Source organism: Accipiter gentilis, chromosome 3 (genome assembly GCF_929443795.1).
Source record: "Accipiter gentilis chromosome 3, bAccGen1.1, whole genome shotgun sequence".
NCBI lineage: Eukaryota > Metazoa > Chordata > Aves > Accipitriformes > Accipitridae > Astur > Astur gentilis.
The window spans coordinates 48981763-49002898 of NC_064882.1; the positions used below are offsets into that span (position 1 = coordinate 48981763).

The 21136-nt window shown below is 62.9% G+C and overlaps 1 protein-coding gene across 5 annotated transcripts; it reads right to left on the minus strand.

The window, feature by feature from the left end:
• Positions 1 to 777: 777 nt before the first annotated feature.
• LOXL3 (lysyl oxidase like 3) lies at positions 778 to 20855 on the minus strand. 5 transcript variants are annotated; one of them, XM_049793459.1, is made up of 16 exons: positions 20750 to 20855; positions 12567 to 12888; positions 11734 to 11897; positions 10304 to 10515; positions 7010 to 7069; positions 6532 to 6751; positions 6036 to 6216; positions 5539 to 5693; positions 4483 to 4656; positions 4184 to 4339; positions 3759 to 3921; positions 3239 to 3482; positions 2592 to 2707; positions 2293 to 2429; positions 1700 to 1811; positions 778 to 1466 (listed from the first exon to the last, which is right to left on the minus strand). In XM_049793459.1, the coding sequence occupies exons 2-16, from the start codon at positions 12874 to 12876 to the stop codon at positions 1393 to 1395; spliced, it is 2478 nt and encodes an 825-aa protein (XP_049649416.1). In that variant the 5' UTR covers positions 12877 to 12888; positions 20750 to 20855; the 3' UTR covers positions 778 to 1392. The 5 variants fall into 5 exon arrangements, with proteins under 5 accessions (XP_049649416.1, XP_049649424.1, XP_049649441.1 ...); XM_049793467.1 differs by lacking the exon at positions 7010 to 7069; XM_049793484.1 differs by lacking the exon at positions 4483 to 4656.
• Positions 20856 to 21136: the final 281 nt, after the last annotated feature.

Genomic DNA, 21136 nt, shown 5'->3' on the forward strand with positions numbered 1-21136 from the left:
GCCTCGAGCCAGGGCCTGCCCCAGCCCAGCCACCGGCTGCCCCTCTCCTCCTCCCTGGGCACTGGGAGGAGCATTCTGTCCCCCAGCAATGTGGAGGTGGCTGAAGCTGCCTCTCCGTCCTGCTCTCTGCTGTAGATGGGACCAGAGCGTGTGGCTGAGGTGCAAGAGCCACAGGAGCTGGGGTGTCCCTCCCTTTGCCCTTGTGTCATGTCCTTGTTCTCTGCCCCAAGCACTTCTGTTCCCTCCGCCCCAGTCGAGGTAGCCCATCTCTGCTACAAGACTGCAGTCCTTGTGGGTCACAGCCCCGTGGTGGGATTTCTGCTCAGTAATATTTGCATTGCATCTGGTGTGGGGGAACCAGCACTTCACCACATCCCTGCTGCACCAGGGCAGTCCTGTCTGTTCCCACAGGTGCAGTGCTGAGGGGCTGCTTCAGCCCAGAGCAGCTATGCTTGGCTCCTGCTGGCCCCTTCCTCTCACCCACGTGGGCTTCTCCCAGAATGACCAGTACTGTCTTTCTTTAGCCCAGCACTGGCTGAGGGTGGTGCAGGCGTCTTCCAGGGTACTGGTGTGGGGCTAGTCCTTGCTCAGCCAGGCCTGCATGGGCAGGGGGGGAGCTTCCTTGCTGCATGTGGGTATTGGAGGTGGGGACAGGGGGGCAGCTCCCATGCTCATTGCCAGATCGTGCTGGCCAGTCCTGCAGCATGAGCCACACTGTGCCTCTCGGTCCTGCCAGGCTCCTCATCCCAGCCCAGAGAAGAGCCAGCAGCCATTGGGGAAATAGAACTAACAACTTTATAGAGAAAATAAAATTACAGCTAAGAGATGGATGTGGGAACCACTGCTGGGCAGCCGGAGGCAGTGCTGCCAGGGCAGGGAAGCCACGCCATCCTCGGGACAAGGGGCTCCCTGGGGCCGTGCAGGGGTGCAAGTCCCTGCGTGGGTGGTGGGTCCTGGGCCCTGCTGGGGACAGCTGAGGGCAGAGCCCAGGGGAGGGCTGTGGGGGTGAAGGGAACCAGGGCACAATGGGAGAGCAGGAGGTTGGGTGCAGCTGGGACAGCAGGGACTGGGAGCAGAGCGGGGCACAGTGTGGGGTACAGGACCTCCTGGACTGTACCCATGTGCTACAGCCCAGGGGACGTGGGCACAGAGTCTTCTGGCCAGTGGTTGGGGTGGTGGCCCCAGGCTGGGAGGTGCAGGTGTGCAGTGCCTCCTGCACCAGCTCCCCAAGGTGGGGAAGGGCAGCTGGCGATGGTGAGTCCTGGGCAATCCCTGGCAGGGCACGGTGGCAGCAGTGCCAGGCATGAGGCCTCCCTGCCGGCCCCCCAGCAGCTTCCTCCCACCTGTGCAGGGTGAGGGAGGGAGATGCCCATCTCCCTGAGGGCCGGGATCCTATGAAATCTGGTTGTTGAGCTGACCCGGGTACTGCTCAAACCGCTTGTTGGCCTCCTCGCTGAGCGCATCGCCTGGGTAGGCAGAGGACAAGGGCTGTCAGCTCCAGTGCTGCATGTCGCCTGCGCTGCCAGCACCTCCACTCCCACCGTAGCTGCCCCCAGGACCCCTGCCTCTGCTGCCTCCCCACACCAGCCCAGCCATCCCACCCCAAGCCCTGCAGCACCCCCCTCGCCCTCCTCCTGGGGCACCCTGCCAGGATACCCCCATGCCCCAGTGTGCCCTTGCCGCATCCCAGGGCTATTACCGATGTGGCAGCTGTGTACCCAGATGCGGTGCCCGTCATACTTGCAGTTGCATTTCATGGCATTGTTGGTGAAGTCGCTCTCTGCCACCTCGAAGTTGGGGTTGATCACGACCTGTGGGGCACTGACAGTGAGGGTTGCAGCCCTCTGCCCCACACCTTGTCAGCTTGGCCTTCCCAGCCTCACCAGAGCTGCTGCCTATGACATGACGCCCAGCACCCCAGCCCCAGCAGGACTTGTCTCCCCATCTGCAGTGGGATGTGCTGGAGGGCTCCAAGGAGCTGGTGGCTGCTGCTATGGTGGGGTGGCCCTGTCATTGCGCACCATGTGCCCATCAGCAGTGTTGCTCTGAGCTGGAAAACCTGGGCTGAAGCATGCCTGAGCAGTTCCCACACAACCTGCATGTCTCCGGGCACGAGGACAGGCACACACCAGCACGTACCCTGCCAGCCCCACTGTGCTCCAACCTGCTCAGAGAGCAGGGGAGGGAGGGCCAGGTGGCTGGGGCACATGGAGAGCTGGGGGTGCGGGGCAGAGGGTGGGGGTGCACATGGGAGGGTTGTAAGAGGAGCCAGGGATGGTTCAGCTACAGCACCTGCAGAATGTAGTTGCCTGGCTTGACATCAGTGATGTCGATCCACTGGCAGTCGATATCATGCCTATACAGGTCCCAGCAGCCCACAGTGATGCCCTGCTCCCCAAAGTTGGCACACTCGTACCGCTTGGCCACATCTGCAGGCAGGAAGAGATCGCAGCTCATCCCTGCTGCAGCCCTCTGTGCAGCCCCTGCATCGCCCGCCCAGCCTGGCCCCAGCACGCGCAATGGCTGGGTACAGACAGCCCCACGGCAGGGACGTGGGCAGGGTCAGTGCTGCAAAACCTCACGGCACCCACCTTCCTCACACTCGGTGTCCTCGAGGCAGAAGCTGGCCTTGTGTCCCTCTGCCACCTTGGTGCCGTTGGGGGTCAGGATGTCGTAGTGGGTGAAGATATCCATGCTGTGGTAGTGCCTGCAAGAGGGAGCCCCGCAGCGCACTGGCTGCACCAGTGCCTGGATGCTGGGGAGCTTGGAGGATGCTCGGGGCAGAGGAGACCCACACGCTGCACAGGAGACTTGCCCTGCGCTGCAGCAGGCGTCCCACCACCTGCCCAGCACCTCGCTGTCAGGAAAGGTCCCCACAGCCCCTGCTCTGGGGCCGCAGTGCTACAAGGTCAGGCAGAGCTAGGAGGGGACATGGCTGTCCCCAGCCAGATGGTCCAGGCAGGCCAGGGGGAGCTCAGCTGCAGGGCACAGCCTGCAGCCCGGTCCTTGCCCCTCCATCCCCAACACTGCTCATCCAGGGATAGCCCTGAGCCAAAGCAGGCAAAATTGGACCCTGGGCAGCAGAAGGTGCCTCCCCCGGACTCGGTGCCTCACCTGGCTTCACCCTCAACCAGCATCACCCTCGCCGGCCCACCGCAGCAGCACCATCATCCAATCCCCCCCGCCCCAGGATGTTACCCTGCCTGCGTGCCCATCCCCACCCGTGCCATGTACGCACCGGTGGCACTCGTGCCAGACCCAGGAGTGCCGGCCAGCCTTGGGGCGGAAGTCGGCACGACCGTTGTTGTGGATCTGGGAGGAGAAGCGGAGCAGGCGACGGTGCCCGTAGGGCCAGTTCGCCAGGCGGGCCGAGCTGGAGAGGCAGTTCTCCTCGGCGGCGCAGTACAGCATGTGCAGCGGCCGGTCCTCTATGTACGCCGTCTCCTGCACCAGCGGGGCGTGCAGCAGTAGGTCGGAGGCGGCTGGGGAGCAGGCGGCTGCTCAGGGACAGACAGCCACCCCGCTGCTCGGCGGGTGGCAGGGATGGGGCAAGCAGCAGGGATAGGGCGGGCTCCCAGCCCAAACAGGGCTGAGCCAGCGAGGGGGAACGTGTGCCCTCCCCATCAGCTGGGCACAGGCCGACCCCGCAGCCCTGTCATCTGCAAACCCCATTGCCTGCAGCCCTGTTGCTCACAGCCCCTTCATCTGCAGCCCCTGGCCCCACAGCACCATCGCTCACAGACCCCATCGCCACTCACTCTCAGAGCAGATGACACCTGCAGCGAAGCGTGTGCCTGTGTTCCTGCAGTTCAGGCTGGTGCCGTGGTGCTGGCAGTGGCTCAGGGACATCTCATGGCCAGCGCACTTCACCCCGCTCAGCACCATCTCTGTCACATTGCTGGCATCCCAGTACCACGTCTCCTGGGGAGGGGGTGAGACAAGCTGGGTGGCAGGGCCAGCTGCTGTGGGTGCCCTGGCTCGCACATGCCGGGCTGCAGCCAGCGCCCCACCACAGCACAGCCCTGCCCTGCCCGGACGCCCAGGCTGCCCACAAGGGTCCCATCCCATGGCACGGAGCAGCCACGTCCCTTTGTCCCCCCATACAGCCCCATGGCCATCCAGGAAGCACCAGTGCTTGTGCTCACTGGGATGTCACCTGGGGGCCTCCCCCCCCGGCACCTACCGTCACCGCATGCAGGGAGTAGCCCAGGCCAAGCTGGCGACAGGCCACCATCGCCTCCTTAGTGGTCCAGCCATCGCTGCACACCATGCCCCACTTACTGCCTCGCTTCACCTCCACGCGGCCCTCAAACGCCGTCCTCCCGCCGGCTAGGCGGATCTGCGGGGAAGCCCTGGGGCCATAAGCAGGCACCCCACGCCATGCTGCCTCCCACCCCATCCTCGTCCCGTCCCCGTCCCTGTCCCCGCGGAGCAGTGGTGGTGGCGGCTCGCTGCCCTGGCCAAGCTGGCGCTGGCACCTACTTGTAAGCCGTGGTTAGCGAATCCCAGACCCAGCTGGCGACAGGCCACCATCGCCTCCAGCGTACCCCAGCCTTCGCCGCAGACCAGACCCCAGCGGGGCTGGTCCCCGTCACCAGCCCCCACTGCCACCTCGACCCGCCCCTCAAAGCGGCTCCGGCCCCCGCTCAGCCGAATCTGTGGAGAAAGGCAGTGGCAGCATCATCATCATCACAAGTGATGCTCCTGCTGCTGGGACCACGTCCCACAGAACAGTCCTCCCCAGTCCCCATCCTGCAGCGGCTGCAGTTGCCCCGTCCCCAGCGCAGCCAGGGCCGTGCTGCAGTGCCTGGGTGGGCTCTGGGCTGGGGGCTTCAGGACACGTGGGGAGGTGGCAACCAGGAGCTGAGTAGAGTCAGGCACAGCTTTGGTCGGCAGGGAACTCACCGAAAATGGTGGGTTTGAGGCCAAGAAATTGCTTGTGAGTTTGGGAATTGTCGCACCAAAGCAGGGAAAACAGTTCATTTTGAAATGGCATTCTCATTTCAGAAATGACAGGTATGAGAGAGTTATATATGATTAAAAAGCTTGAAGTGGATGAAATGACAGGCCAGGGCAAAGAGGAACATGGAGCTCCATTTGCTCATTTCATCATTGGTAAAAAAAAAAATCTGTCTTGGTTGGCCCACAGTGATTTTTTTTTCTGGTGCTTCTGCTGGGGAGCTGGCACAGGGTGGCAGCAGGGAGAGAGAGCAGCAGGAAGCAGCTGCCCCACACCACCCCACGCAGTGGGGCACCACAGGATGCCCAGACCCCCCCATGGCCTCCCTTCCACCCCTCTCCTCACAGGGGCAGCTTGGGACTCCCACCTGCAAAATCCCCGAGGCCACCAGGGCAGCCTTGCCACAGACCAGGGGGAAATGCGTGGGGCATGATGGGATTCAGAGGAGGAGAGATGATGGACCATCCCACAGTGGGTCCCATGGGCCCTCCCCCAGCACCCTGCTCCGGGGGCCCCGATGCCGGGATCTGCCAGGCACCGTGGTCCCGCGGATGCTGGCAGCCCCCCACGGTGCGCACCAGAGTCTCGTAGCCCATGTAGGGGATGTTGCAGCGGACGGCTGCATCCTCCGTGTGCTTGCAGTCCTCCTGCGTGATGTTCTTGAAGGGGCAGCTCCAGAGGGTCTTCTCAGTGCCCAGGCACTGCACCTCATTCATGTGGATGGGCCCCGTCCCTGCCGGGGGGATAGCATGTGACACAGGGACAGCCACGGCCATACTGTCCCCATGGCTGTCCTTGCTCCTTGGCATCCATCGAGGGAGTCCAGTGCGCTCCCGGCCCCCACGGCTGCTGCCCAGGGCAGCACAGTCGAGTGGCCACGGTCCCCTGGGGATGCTCAGGGCAAGCCCTGCACCATGTGCAACTGGCAGCCAGGCGCCCATGGGACAAGCCCGGCCGTGGCCCTTCCCAGCCCAGCAGAGCCGTGTGTCTGGACAAGTGCCTCATATGCAGGCCTGGCAGGCGATGCCTGGCCTCTCCACCCCAGGACCCTCACTGTGGCCCCCAGCACCCTCACCTTGGCCCATGCGTGCCCCGGTGAGGGCCTCCCTGGCGCTGCCGAAGCCCAGCTCACGGCACACCACGCTGGCTGACAGCAGGTTCCAGCGGTCGTCACAGATGGTGCCCCACTCGCTGCTCTTGAGCACCTCAACACGGCCCTCGCCGACCTTGGCGCCACCCTTTAGCCGGATCCGTGGCTGCAGGGGAGCAGGGTCAGGGCATGGTATGGGACAGCACGGTATGCTGTGGTGCTGAATGGCATGGCGCAGCACAGCGCAGTGCAGCATGGCACGGCACAGTGTGGCACAATGCCGTGCAGCACAGAGGTTGCTAGCCATGACTCCTGGGATGTGCAGGAACAGGACACCATCCCCACGTCCTGTGCCATGAGGTGGTCATCCAGGGACCTGAACACCCGCACTCAGGTGCAGCCTGAGGGACAGAGCTCTACAGCAGGGCAGCAGCCAGCTGTGGGCCACTGCAGGATGCAGCCCCTTCCCCACAGGGCTCACCTGGCTCTGCTGCTGTTGGCGCTGCTTCTTTTTGTGGGCATTGCCAGTGGCAAAGAGGGGCCCGGGCACGCAGCTGACGACGGCGGGCATGCCGGCCCCGCAGGCGGCCGAGGTGTTGCCCCGGTAGAACTCGAAGGCACACATGGAGAGGTGCACCTCCGTCCCCGTGCAGGACACAGAGTGCAGGCGGTAGTTGAGCTGCTGCCGCTCCGTGAAGAGCCTGCAAGGAGAGAGGAGCCCTGAGACACGACCAGCACGGTCAGCCAGCAGTGGAGGTGTCAATGGCTGCCCTGCCTGCAGCTGCACTTTCTGTCCGTGCCTCTTGCACTGTCCCCCAGGGAGAGATGCACTGTGCCTGCAGGTCACCTGCTCCTCGCCAGCTGCCTCCCCCATGTCCCTGGCAGCACGGGGACACGCACGGCTCTGGCGAGGCTGAGCGGGGATCCTGGCATTCAGGCTCTCCGCTGGAGCCATTTACCTTTTCTTGGACCCTACATCCTCCCTGCGCTTTTTTTTAGGCTGAGATTTGGAGGCCAGCCTGGAAAACAGAAAACAACCATCAAGGAGCCCGGGGCCTCAGGCTGTCACCTCTGCTGGCTGCAGTGACACAGGGAGCACAGCCTGCCCCGACTTTCACTGAAGACTGAATTGGACACATCGGGCCCCCCAGGGAGACTCATGCACGTCCCCTTTGTGTCACGCATGGGTGCAATGGCATCATCTGCTGCCAGCAATGTGACACAACTGCCCTCTACAGCAATGATGCAGTTTCCTGCCCACGTCCCACCAGGAAACTGTGCCGGATGCAGCAACATCCCGTGCTGCCTTGTCACACAGCAGAAGATCAAACACCAGCAGCAACGATTTGATCTGTTGGGTACAAGTGAGGTGTGCCCATGTCCTTGTCCAGACACCAGACAACGTCACTGTGCCGCGCTCCAAGGGGAGCAGGGCGCCAAGGAAGCACAGCACCAAGCAAGCGGGTAGGTGGTGGGTGCTCTCCCCGGTGCCATGGGGCATGGTGAGACTCACTGCAGGATTGCAAGGACCCACTGTCAGCGAGGGGAGCTCCCCAGACGCACGCTGAGCAGTGCAGAGAAGAGGCTGCCTGGGGCCTGGCACACATGTACTGTCCCAACACGCTCAAATGCTTTGCTTCATTCAGGGGGAAGATGCCGAGCAGGGCCAAAACCCCAGGGACCACAAGGAGTGAAGAGCGAGGTGCCCTAAAACAGGGCAGGTGACTGACACCCACCCAGGGACAAGACAAAACCAAGCCTGGCAACTGATCCCACTGGCCAGTAGCAGGTTCAGGTCAGCCTCCACAGCCCAGCAAGCCCCAGGACATAGCATGGGGCTACGAGGAGCCGGGATTCAAATGGCCGGCTGGAGGACAACAGCACCCATTCACACTCATGAAACCACATCTCGATCCTGCATCCAGTTCTGGGTCCCCAGTACAAGAAAGACATCAGCTAAGCAGTGCAAGCCCTGAGGAGAGCCACCAAGACAGCTGGGGCCGGAGGAGAGACAGGGGCACAGGGCTGCTCCTGCCTGGGGCTGAGATGGCTTCAGGGGGCTCTGACAGCAGCTGACCTGCACCTGCAAGGGGCTGTCAGGGAGCCAGAGCCCAGCTCTTCCAGCTGCAGGAGGGAAGAGCGTGAGAGAAAATAGGTGTGATTGGCAACACGAGGTTCAGACTCAGTGTAAGGGAAACTTTTTCCCCATGAGGGCTGTTCACCATTGGAGCAGAGGCCATGAGGCTGTGGGATCTCCATTGCTGGAGGTTTTCAAAAGCCAACTGGATGAAGTCCTGGGCTGACCCACAGCTGGCCCTGCTCCATGTGGGGGGTTGGACCAGGACTCCCTGAGGTCCCTTCCAGCCTGGATTAGCCTGTGACCCCACGTATGACTGCAGCCATGCAGCCCCAAATTGATCAGCCCCGTCAAACCAGCACATAGCTTTCAGAAGACAGCTCCTGCTCCGGGCAGAGAGAAGGCAACAGACTACAGCTTCATGGACTTCGCAAAAGCATTTCACCCAGCTCTGCAGGGGAAATACCCACTCATTGGAAAAGGGGCAGTCAGCACCAAAACAGACAAATAACAGCACTTTGAAGTAAGCGGGACCTGTGGGTGGAGGTTTGAGGAGACACCACGGACTGACGCCATCTGGATTTCCATCACCAGCGCAGGCACGGCTGCAGAAGCTGGCGAGGACACCTGTTGTGGACACAAAGCTGGGAAGTGTCACAATGAAGAGCTCGTGATGGGTCCAGAGTGTAGGGCACCTTTGGCATTGGGAAGGTGGTGGGACCAGGACAAGGTGGTGTGCTGGGGGCAGAGCAGCGTCCCCATGCAGCAGTAGGCTAAGGTGAGAGGTGCCATGCCATAACCCAGAGAGGATGGGCTCTGGCTCGCTGCACCCACCACCAAATCTGGCAGCAGGGCTCAGGGATGGAGGGAAAGTGCAGCCAGACTATCCCTTGGGACTGGCAGAAAGGCAGCAAGAGCAAGCGGGCAGAGGATACAAGAGATCCTGAGCAGATGCAGCACTTGGGGCAAGACCTGCCACACCATGCCCATCACACCAGTGCCCAGTATTGCTAGCACTGCCGTGTCCATCACCCTGGTGACCAGCACTGCCGAGCAAGTGCTCTCATGCCTGCGCCAGCCCACACTGCCAACCCACCCTGCGGGGAATGGAGGGGTGCGCAGCCTTTCCAGCTTCCCCACTGCTGCTTTCTGCAAGAAAGCAGCCCATTTCCACAGCCCTCCCTCCCCATCCACCAGGAGAGACGGCTCCGCTCTGAGGCCTCCTGGTCCCCGTGGGGCTGCAGCATAGGACGCTGCAGCTCTCTCCGTGCCTCCCAGGGGATCCTGCCCACAGTGGGTCTGCGCTGCAGACCCTAACCCCCGTGCCAGGACTCTGAACTGGTGCATGGGATGGGGGCTGCTCTGCCTGGGGCACAGCTGGCCGGGGAGAAAGATTGTTGTCTCTCATGGGGGATGGGGGACCCCGGTGCGCACAGGCAAGACCCACCGGGGTGGGGTTTGTCCTGCCTGCCCAGCACAGCCCGTGCACCGGTCTGCTCCGTCCGGATCCATTTGCACCAGCATCCGTTCCAACGGCAGAGACCGGTGGGGCCGGACAGCCCAGCTCTGCCAAGGGCTCAGCAGATGGGGCGACCCGGCCCCTTACCTGCTGCCTGGCCTCAGGGTCTGGCCCTTCATCCTGGCTGCGCGCTTCAACCTCCTGAGGGAGCAACACCGCAGCTGCCCGGTCAGGGGTGCGTGGAGTGCCAGGCACTGTGCCGTGGGCAGCATGTCCATGCCCACCCCCCTCGCTCGGGCCATGGTGCTGCTGGGGTACCCCTGCCTGGCTCAGCTGCAAACCTTCCCTCAGGACAGGGACCACTCCACACTGGAGGGAAATGTGGAGGTGTACCACTGACAAGGGGCAAAAGCTGCCATCTTGGAGCATCCTCTGCAGTACTGCATGGGGCAGGTGGGCAGCCACGGCCCCCCAGCCACACCATGACCCCCCAGCTTGGTTAGCGAGTGCCCATATGGCTAGCTGGGGCTAGGACTGGTGAGCAGCAGGGATGGGAGGGACGCTGGGAAGCCACAACGCCCAACAGCATGGCCCCCCATGCTGTCCCCCCAGCACTGCCCTGTGTCCCTGGCACTGTCCCCGGCTCTGCCCCGGCCCCGTGCTCCCAGCTCTGCTCTTACACCCCAGTCCCGCGGGCTCCCTGCTGGCCTCACTCACTTGTAGAAGTTCCTGTTGACCTTCTTCTCAGCAGGGAAGCCCATCATGCCGCAGACGACACGGCTGTTCTGGCTGTCCCAGCCCTCGTCGCAGATCTGTGCCCAGCCGTCCTTGTAGCGCACCTCCACAATGCCCTCCGTCACCGGCAGCTGCCTCCGGGCCCCGGACACCACCGATCGCAAGCGGACCTCCTCCACATGGCTCTGCTCGGTCTGCAGGGCGCAGGTCAGCCCAGGCTTGCACTGCACCCCGCCACCCTGGCTCCCTGCCAGCCCTTTGCCAGGGATGCCCCAAGGATGCAGACACCTGCAGAAGACGGGGTCCCCAGTCCCAGGTGGGGAACAGGGATGGCCAGGTCCTGCATCCCTGCAGGCTACATCTGATGGCCCTGGGGCGCCAAGGACCTAATCCCATCCTGTGCAGCTAGTGCCCCACATCCCCCTGACCCCCCAGGTGCATCTCCTGGAAGCGCAGCCAGGAGACCCACCGCTGCCATCCCGTCACCTCGGGATCCTGCACCCGGAGGGAGGGTGCCCAGATCGCCCCAAACGCAGGCACCCACCCAGAGCAGGATAGCAGCAGGGGGTGCTGGGACACCGGGCACAGCCTGCAGGACATGGCACCAGCCCCCCTCGCCTCGCAAGAGACCTGCTGTCCTGTGCCCAGAGCTGTGCCATGTCCCCACACCCAAGCCACGTCCTGAGCAGAGCCTCGTCCTCCACAGGCACTGTGGCTGGGGTGGAAAGGAGCCCCAGCTGAGAAGACAAGAGCAGCCACAAGAGCTGGTCTGAGAAACAGAGAGCCTGGAAGAGAGAAAGGGAGAGAGAGGGAGAGGCCAAGCGTGCTGGAGGAATGCAGCGTAGAGAAGCAGGTCTAGGGCTGAGGGTCCCCGGCAGGCAGGAGAAAGAAGAAAACAGGCTGCAGAGCTGTGAGACAGAACCCCTTGTCCAGAGAAGCTGCTGGGGGAAGCAGCAGCTCGGGATGCTCGGGGGAGGCTGCAGCAGCACCGCGCTCCCATGCAGGGCAGGGCAGGGGAGGGATGTGCCTGCTGCAGGGTTGCCCGCCATAGTGCCAACTGCTCCCTATGGCCCCAGAGCTGGGTTGGGCTGGGGCACCCCAGGGAAATAGGTGCTCATGCCACTCAGGGGCACTGCGGGTGCAGGGTGCCAGGGCGGTGAGGTAGCATGCTCCCCTCTCTGTGGGGAGATGGGGACAGCCCCTGTGCTAGGGCTGAGGGAAGGCACCGACAGGGTCCCCTGGTCCTGCGCATGGAAGCGTGCTGGTGTGTGGTGGGGGAGCTGCCTCCCGACTACTCAGGGAGGACTGAGGCCAGGCTGGGCTGCCCCATGGCAGGGCTCCCGACAGCTGACTCTGTGGGTTCCTGGGCTTGGGCAGCGCCGGCTGCCCACCCTGGCCAGCAGCTTCCTCACCTCGATGACGTTGGAGTCCTTGAAGCCTGGGATGCGCTCATCCTTGCAGATGACACCCGCATCTTCCTCATGGCTGCAGTCACTGTTCCCCCAGCCCCGGTGTTTGCAGTCCCCAATGCTCTTCTCGCCTCCGGCACAATTCACGTTGTCCAGCCAGATCCGCCCTGCCAGACACCAGGGCCAGGGGTGAGGAGGGGCCAAGCCCATGCAGCATCCCCCCGGGAGCAGGGAAGGTGCCCATAGACCATGGCCAGGGATGACACAGGCATACAGCAGGAGTGTGGATGTTGGGCTGGGGGCAGTCCTCCCTTGGCACAAAGCTAAGGCCACCGAAATGCCAAGAGTAAAGACCCGAGTGGTGGATCTGCAGATGGGGAGTTTCCACCTCTCCAAGGGGCTGCTCTGCCAGACGTAAAGCCCCCATGTAATGTGCGCCCTGGGGTCTGTATAGCAGCTCACCTGCAGCATGGCCTGCTACACCTCTGCACCATATGCCCATACCAGCCCAGACCTGCAGCCCCCCTACACCACCCAGGGGCAAGCACAGCCCAGCAGCTGTAGCGCATGCCTGCAACCACCCTATGCCCTGGATACATGCACAGCAGCTCACACACAAACATGCAGAGTTTCCCAGCCCGCTTTACATGTGCATACATGCACGTGTGCGCACATAGGCGCACACTGCCGGGCACTCAGCAAACACAAGACCTGCCTACCGCAGACCCACCACCTCGCCAACAGTGCATGCGCGGCAACGGGCTGATGTGCAGCCACAGCCAGGCTAGCCCCAGCCCATGCAGTATGGGGGCCTGTGCCCACCACCCCTCTCTTACCAATGCCTTTGCCATACTTGGCACTGTGGGCCCAGCCAGTGGCAGCCACAAAGCCAAGGTGCCGACACAGCACATGCGCGTTGGCCAGCGTGAAGTCATCGTCGCAGATGGTGCCCCACTCATCATTGTAGAAAACCTCAATGCGTCCCTCGTTGTGCTTGCGTGGGTAGCCAGCCAGGCGAAACTTCAGCTGGGGTCCAGGGGTGTGTGTGGAGCCTGGGGGGGTGGGCTGGCCGCTGCCCACCCACAGCCACACACTGCTTAGCAGCACCAGCAGCTCCTGCCATGCCCAAGTGCTGCAGCTTCCCATGACAGCTTGACTCTGCAAGGGCAGAAAGGGTCAGGGTATGGGGGATGCATGAGCTGTGCTGAAACGCTAGCTCCCCTGATCCAGCCCTGTGCTGGTTGAACCCCCTGCTCACACACAGCTCCGTGTAGTACCAAGCACGCACACGCATCTTGTCCCTGGCCAGAGCCAGCGCACTCTCGCTGCCCACCCAGTGCCTTGCCGGCACCTCGCACCCCTCCGCAAACGGCCGCTGCTGAAATCCCACTGTGCCGCTGGGTTTCATCTTCTGCGCCAAAGGGCAGTGATGGCAGACAGGCAAAGGGGTGTGTGTCAGCCCCGGGAGAGTCAGCTGGAAAGGAGGGGGATCAGCCGCCAAAGCAGAGGGAGCTGGAGCAGGACCAGGGCCTGGGGAAAGCCCAGCTGGACCGGCCAGGATCTTGATCCACCACGAGCAGTGCAACGGCCGCTGGTTGTGAGGGTCTGCCAGCCCATACTCCTGCCCACTGCGAGGAGCAAGGCAGCTGGAGCCTTTCACATTCCTCTCTGTGCAGCATTTTTCCAGCCCTCCAATAACATCTGTGGCTCCCTGAATACCTGAGGGAGATGTGGTATTCCTGCACCAGTCCCATCGACAAACAATGGTGAAAACATTTCTCTGTGAACCACCTTCCCTTCCCAGTGCACTATTCCCATTTACCCTGTCACAGACCACTTTAACCCTGCGGGTGCCGTGGCAGCCCAGGAACAGCATTTCTGCACGGGCGGTGTCAGCCCTGCGCCAGGCTGGGCTCGCCATGCTTTTGACAGCCAAGCTCCGATGCTCACCCAGCACCGCCAGCACGGTGACCTGCCTGCCTCCCGCCACTGCAGCTTCACGTCACCCGTCCAGCCAGTCCCTTCCACAGGTGGGAAAGCACACCCCCAAACCTGGAGACCCCTGCGACAGGCCCACCAGAAATATGTCTCTGCACCCTACATCCCCCACCCTGAGAGCAGATCCTGCATGCTGCACTCACACAGATTGTGCTTGTCATTAGACAATGTTAAAAGGAATAAGGTGTGGCTTACTCACAGGTAGGGGTGATTTAAGAATCCAGTGTTTAGCTACAGGGTTACAGAGGAAGGAAAACGAATGCAAACCGCGCACATGCTCCCAGCATGGGGCTGTGCTGCAGGGACCCTTCTCGCAGGTCCTCCCCATGGTGCCAGTCTGCTTCCTTAGCCAGCACGCTTCCCTGAGAGCCTTCATCCCCACTTTCTCATGGCTCGCTGCCTACACGCCAGTTTGGTGGGACTGCAGGGGTGTATTGGGGCATCCTCAGGGACCATGGCTTCTCTTCAGGTGCTGTGCTGTAGGAGCCCCTTTCCCTGGACTAAGGCCTGTCCTCACGTTGCCCCTTTGCTCCTGGCCCCTCAGCACCTGCAGGGCAACAGCAAGGTCCCTGCAGCAGCATTGGAATGGGGACCCCACAGAGCAAAGGGGCTGGGGAGTCCCCCCTTGGATAGCACAGCCTCTCCAGGGCCTTGCCGTCAGCCTGGCCACCAGCACAGGGCTGGGGGCTGATGCGGTTGACCCACCACCCCACCAGCATCTGGGCCAGGGTTGCCACAGAGGGTCTACTAGCAGGAATCGGCCCTGTTCCTGCTCTGTTCACTCTTCCAGACAATGGAGGCTGGGTCACCCCTCCAGCCTCTGGGAATGCCTCCTGGACCCAATGCAAGGATGAACCAAGACAGTGCCCAGAGATGGCCCCTTTTCCATGCCCATCACACCAACAAAAGCCCCTGAAGGGGTCCAGACCTGCTGCCTGCCTGCCTGCCCCTTCAGGCACACGCCACATTGGAGGTGCCACCAAGAGCAGCGAGTCCCTTGGGATGCGCGCCTGGTGCCTGCAGAGCTGCTCAGGAAGAGAGGGTGAGGGGTAACAAGGACCGACACCACCAGTCCAGGCCAATGCCAGACATCGTGGCGGGAAGCATGCCGACCCCCTTGGGGCAATCACATCAGCGCTGGATCCGGCTCTGTCCTCTGACACAGCCCGGGGCATGGGGGACACTACAGTGCTGATGGAGACACAGCAGCAAGCAGGAACGCACCCTGGCTCAGGGCAGCCGGCAAGCCCCGGGGTTGGTGGGAGCTGGCTCTGGGCTCCCCACACCTCAGCTGCCTGCTTTGGCACTGCGAGAACAAAACAAAGCCCAGCAGGAAGCGTATTTGTGGGCAGGCAGCAGGGAAACGCTTTGCTGAACCTTTTAATCAGCCTGTTACGGCAGGAAAAAGAGGAGGGCAGGCGCAAAGGGCCACCCCAGCCCTGCCAGCGGCTCAGGGAAGGGGGTGTCTGGACTTGCCAGGGGCAGGCAGGGCAGGAATGCTCCATCCACATCTCTGCTCTGTCTGGAAAGCAGCGAAGGGGTGAGCTTACCATCTCACAGCAGTAATAAAACACTTCTTATTCCGCCCATCAGTCACATCCCCCCTGCCCAAATGAAGCATTATAAACCATCAGAGCTATGCCACTTTGCACAAGACACACAGACTTGGGCCCTCTCACTGCTAATTGTAACACACCTTAGGAGAGTAGTAAAGCTGCAAGCGCAGAAGGACTAAAGCTTCACCAGCACTTGCACTGAATGAGCAAGATGATCTCTGCTGATGCAGGCTGCAGGCAGGCTCCAGGCTGTTTTGCAATGGGTCAATACAATGCTAAAGGACAGCAGCACAATTAATGCCAATCTCCACCATTCTGCAGAAATAGTCTATGTCAGAAAGCTGGTATGACCTTTTATGAGATCACAGGTTTGGTTAATTGGAGTAAGTGTGTTGATATAACAGGCTGAGACTGGAAGGCATTCAATTCATCTTGCACCACCTTTTAATGAATAATTAGCATTCAACAAAATCAGTGCACCTTCTGCTAAGTGGATTAAAGCTGGTCACCTGCTGGAACTAAAATGTGGTTACAATGGGGAAGTCACCATTCAGTGGGCTTTCTGGTGAGGATCACATGCTTTTCAAAGCAAAACCGTGTCTGGAGGAGGAAAAAAGTCCTCTCCTGGTACAGCCTGCAAAGACAGAAATGGGTGGGAGTATGCAGAACTGTGATGGGAACAGACCTGGACAGCCTGGTAAAATGGTATTGTGTAGCCTGTATCCTTGACTACAAGGAAAATTTAAGCCCATGCATTTAGGAACAAAGCATGTAGGACCCGAGACCAGAACACAGCACTTGAGAAAGTGCTTGGGCTTTGTGTGGCAAAGCACTAAGTCCCTGCTGAGCCCCAGCAGTGTGAACCTCCAGGTTCTGGTACGCTCAGCCTGAACAGAATCACCAAAATCAGCAGTGTCAGTGAGACCACTTGGCTTGATGACAGGTCTCAGCCCCAACCCTGCAGTGGCATGGGGCAGCCCCAGATGTGCCTGCGGTCTCACAGCCCTGCCAGACGAGCACCTGGCCCTGTGTCCGGCTGGGCACAGGGCACGGCCAGAAGAGCTGATGCTGGGAGGGCCTCCACATCCTGATGCCATGGTGGTCGGGGCGAGAGCCGTACGGCTGGGTGAGGCCAGGACGAATGTCCCCTGGCCCAAAACCCCAACCCCTACAGCAGTGGCAGGAGGTGCCCTGGGACAGGGCAGGGATGTCCTGTTGCAGCCCTACTCTGGCACCCCCGGCTCAGTTACCTCAGCCTCTGTCTTTAAAACCCCACTGTGAATTTCTCTTCCTCACAGTCCTTCAGTCACTCCTGAACCTGCTTAAACTTCTGCCACCCACTTCTGCATTAACCCCAGCTTGTCGCCACCCTCGGAACTCTTCTCCTGGGTCGTGGTTTTCCTCTGCTCAGGCTCCAGTGTCCCTCATCCCCTCTGCACTTCCTCTGCCCTCAGCTCCTGCCACTCATCTTGGAATTTCCCAGTGAAATGCCCTGTCGAGGTCTGCACAGGCCAACAGCACTTCCTGCACCCAACCTAGGATAGCTGTTGGGCTAGCAGTGTGAACTCTCTGGGGCATGCCACAAGCCGTTTCCCCATTTCTGTACTATCTCCCTCTCTGAATGTGCTCCGAGTCCATGTGCCAGGGAGGTCAGGCTAACAGGGCTCTCATTGTCCAGATCACTTTTTCCATTTTCTGAAATGCAAGCAGTGCGTTTGCTCTTCTCCAGCCATGTGACGCTGCCTGACTTTCCCGCTCTGCTGGCAGGCTTTGCTCCCGTCCTGCCTGCTGCTCCTGGACAGGGAGCCCACCCCCAGCCCTGGCGAGGCTGTCCTGGGAGCTGCAGCACAGTTTTGCAGGTCGGTGGATGGGGCTGCTCCATGCGCAGCATCTCCCGGTTTCAGCCTGGGGCCCCTTCCCTCCAGCTGGAGGGCCAGCCCTGATGCAGCCTTAAGGGACTGCAGTCCTGCTGGCTGGCACGGCAGGAGGGTACAAGATCTGTGCCAGCGCTGGGGCTCTTTGGCTGGGACAGACAGGCCAGGGAGGGGTGGGTGTCTCTCCATCCTGGAGGGGCTGATCACCCAGCACAAGAGACCCAAGGGGGACTTCCCATCTCCTTCCCACCTCTGGCCAGGGGAAGGTGCACCCCTTTGCCCACCCTCCACAGGCTATTCCTGCTGAGAGCAAGGGTCTTACAAGGGTGACAGCTCCCACCCTATTGGCACACAGGACAGCTGGTGCCAGCAGCAGCACAGTGGGAGGATGTGAGAACTGGTGCTTTCAGGGGACCAGGAATCTGCAGGAACCACATGCATCCCATGGGGAGGGCAAAAGGCAGAGGTGCAGACAGCCTGGGCATTGCCAGCCAGCACACATGGGAGGGGCAGGGGGCCGGGAATCGCCTGGGACAGGGACAGGGTGTCCAGGCATGTCTCCTGGCCACTGCACGTCTTCAACAGGAGCCGGGCAGTCCTGCACAGCCTCACCTGTCCCAGTGCCCCAGCCATCCTCCTGCCAGCTGCCTGCTCCAGCCAGGGACAGTCTTGGACTGGGGCTCCTGCCAGAGCCACCAGCCAGCCTGCGCTGTGCCGTGCCGCATTGAACGTGCCTGCCCCGGCGTGCGAGTGGGCTAAGACACACAGCAGCACTCACGCTGCAAGCGGAAAGGGCTCGGGAGGACGGGCTGGCCCTGAGCAAATGCTGGGTGTGGGAGCCGGAGAGCAGCCCAGGTCCTCGCCACTGCCCAGGAAACCTCAGGAATGTCCCGGCTGGGCGTGCGCAGGCCCCGAGCCATCTCCGGGCCCGCAGCACAGCTGGCGCTGGTGGTGGGGTGTCCAAGAGCCCTGCAGGGCTGAAACCCTGGGGCTTCCCACATCGCCCTGGCCTCAGCCCTGTGCTGCCGAGGCCGGCATGGGTGCAGAGACCCTTCGGTGCAGAGGGCAGCCCCGCATGGCAGCAAGAGCCACGGCACCGCTCAACCTGCTCCCACACCAGCCTCACTGGCTCTGCCTGCCCCAGCGGACGACGGGGGTCCTGTGCCAGGCACTGCCCCCACCAGCTCTCTGCTCTCCCGACTGTGTCTTGCACAGGGGCTGCCCCTCCTGGAGGGGCTCAGCTATGCTGGTGGGGGTAAGCGGTGCTGACAAGGGGTGCCCAGAGCCCAGGGGGGCTGCTGGCTCCCAAGGACTGTTCAAATCTCACGTGCCATTCAGCACTCACTGGGCACTCAGAGGGACATCCGTCTGCCCCAGTGAAACCCCAGTGAATGGAAAATAGATCTTGGGAAGAGGCAGCTCCTGATGAACTGGGGGGCCCTGGCAAGTTGGGATGTTTGATCAGCATGCTTAGGGCAGCCAAGGGCAGGGCATCCTTGCGGCACGGGGATGACATCCCAGTCCACAGCAGCAGGGAAGGGCCAGACCATGGTGGGCCCCACGGGAACATGCTCTCTCAGCAGCAGCCTTGGACACACTCACGGGGACATGGAGCAACCCAGGCACTGACAACTGGAAGGACTCAGAAAAGAGCAGCACAAGTGATTGAAGACCTGGGAAACCTGCCAGCACAAGGAGGAAGAAGCTCCCTCTGTTTATCCTTCCTTGGGAATGTTAAGGGGTGACACAGTCACACTCTGCCGAGGCCCATACCAGGACATCCCTGAGAGTGTGGGGTCGCGTCCCCAGCACTCGGGGCAGGAGAAGGTCTGGTGGGTCCCATGGCTTCAGGCACTGGGCTCCATCCCCCCCCTTCTCCCCAGGGCCCCAGCACACACAGCCCAGCGCCTGGCCCTTTTGCAATCCCAGCTGCCTGGACGGGCATGCTTCGCTCTTCCTGCTCCCGGCAGCCCTGGGGTGCCAGGAGGGTGTGTGCACGAGCTGGGGGAGTCCCAACACACCCACCCGGCTTGGGCCGGGACCAGCCGCTCCCTGACTGCAGGGACCCCATGGGATCAGAGGTCTGGGGTGAGACCAGCCAAGGTCTGGAGGGCAGCAGGGCTCTGCAGCTGAACTGGTGCCAGAAGCACTGGGGAGCAGTCCAGGGCCACCACAGGAGCCCAGCCACTCTGGCAGGCTTGGTGACACCTCCTAACACCACCCACCTCCTGCTGGCTGAGAGCTCACTGCCCAGAAGGCAGGGTGCCTGTCTACACCGTCCCACTGCGTGCCCCCATTCCGGGCAGTGACAGGGACGCTGCTGTGGACAGCACACCCCAACTCTTGGGGCTCTGCGGGGTGTCAGCTGGGGCAGAGCACTCAGTGCATGCCAGGGTTGCACTTCCCTTCCCCTGCTGTCTCTGGGTCCAGCCCCGCATTGGGCTACCTGATGTCCCCCTGCCACCCTCTAAGGAGCCACAGCAGGTCACAGTACAGCTCTTTGCAGTTCCAAACACCACCCAGTTTTCCCAGGACACAGCAGGGCCCTCAGGTCTGCCAAGGACTTGCCTGCTCTGGGCTCCCTTAGGCTCTGGAGGGGCAGCCCCGGGAGGAACCAGCTGCAGGAGGGAAGGAAAGACCCTGGAGGAATGTGCAGACACTGCAGCCATCAGCCACATGGTCTCGACAGCCCAGACGGGCTGAGGGGCAGGCGGCGGGTCTGGGGGGCCCAGGCACCCCGAAGCAGAGAGGCAGGCTGCTTGGAGTGACAGCATATCGACCGGCTTTTCGGTATCGGGAGCTGCTGGGAAGCAGGTGACCTGCTCAGCCGCCTGCCTGCTCCTCTGGAGAGCAGCTGGGAAGATGCAGGGCCCGCAGCGATGAGAGAATGCTCCGCTAGCCCCCCCAGCCCTCACGCCTCACATCCCTTCACCCATCCTCTCTTCCAAGGGCTACAGCAAATTCCATCTTCACGGAAATCCGGAGCCTCCACCGGCCTTTCTAAACCACAGCTCAGCAAACAAGCCTCCTGAAACCCGCACCCGGCACACTCGGGGATAGTGCGGCCGCACAGCCCCGACGCGGCACCCCACGAACCTGCCGGGTCTGCGGGGTGGTGGGAAGCGCAGACGGCCGGCGCTGCCCACGCTCTCCCACCCTGCCGCACAGGGACACGCGGCCCAGCTCAGGGCTCTGCACGACTCCCCATCCTCTCCGGGCGCTCCGACAACCGGGGCTTGCGGCAGCGAAGCCGGCACCCCCGCACCCTGACGCGGCCCTCGCACGGCCGCGGCCCCGGGCCCTGCCCCAGCGCCGGTGGCTGCACGACCGGAGACCCCCGGCCCCCTCGCACCCGGCTCCGCGCCGCCCCGCGGCTCCTCACGCCCCCGGGCGCAGCGCTCCGGCCCCGCCGCGGCAGCCCCGGCGCCCGCGCCCCCGCCCGCCTCCCGTAACGCGGCCGGACGGGCTCCGCGGGCGCCGGGCACGGCTCGGCGCACCCAGCCCCGCCGCTCCCGGGCCGGTGCCGCGCCGGTCCGAGCCGCGCTCCCCGCCGGCGCCGGTTCGGTCCCGCTCGGCTGCCCCGGGCGGTACCTCTCGTCCCCGCGGGCTGCGCGGCTCCGGCAGCGCCGAGCGAGAGCGTCCAGCCGAGTGCCGGCGCGGCTGAGCCGAGCCGAGCCGTGCCGTGCCGTGCCGAGCCGTGCCGCCCCTCTCCGCCCCGGCCCGCCCCGCGCCGTGCCCAAGTGTCCGGGGCCGCCCCGTGCCGCCCCGGCCCGGCCCCGCAGCCGGTACGGCGAGGACGGGCCCCGCGTCCCCGGCTCCGCCGGCCCTCGGGGGCTGCCCCGCCGCTCCGGGGCCGCTCCGAGGGCCGCGGGGGCCGGGGGGGCTGCCCGCTGCGGGGTGGGGGGCAGCCCCGGGCCTTCCTCCGGACAGTCCAGCCCTCCCCGCCCGCCCGTGGAGGGTCTCCGAGCCTTGCTCCCA

Coding starts and splice junctions, on each gene's coding strand:
- LOXL3 (XM_049793459.1), bottom strand. CDS start 12,876: ATGGGAAGCTGCAGCACTTGGGCATGGCAGGAGCTGCTGGTGCTGCTA. Junction 11,898..12,566: donor CAAGTATGGCAAAGGCATTG/GTAAGAGAGGGG, acceptor GGTGTCTGGCAG/GGCGGATCTGGCTGGACAAC. Junction 5,694..6,035: donor CGGGGCACGCATGGGCCAAG/GTGAGGGTGCTG, acceptor TCCCCCCGGCAG/GGACGGGGCCCATCCACATG.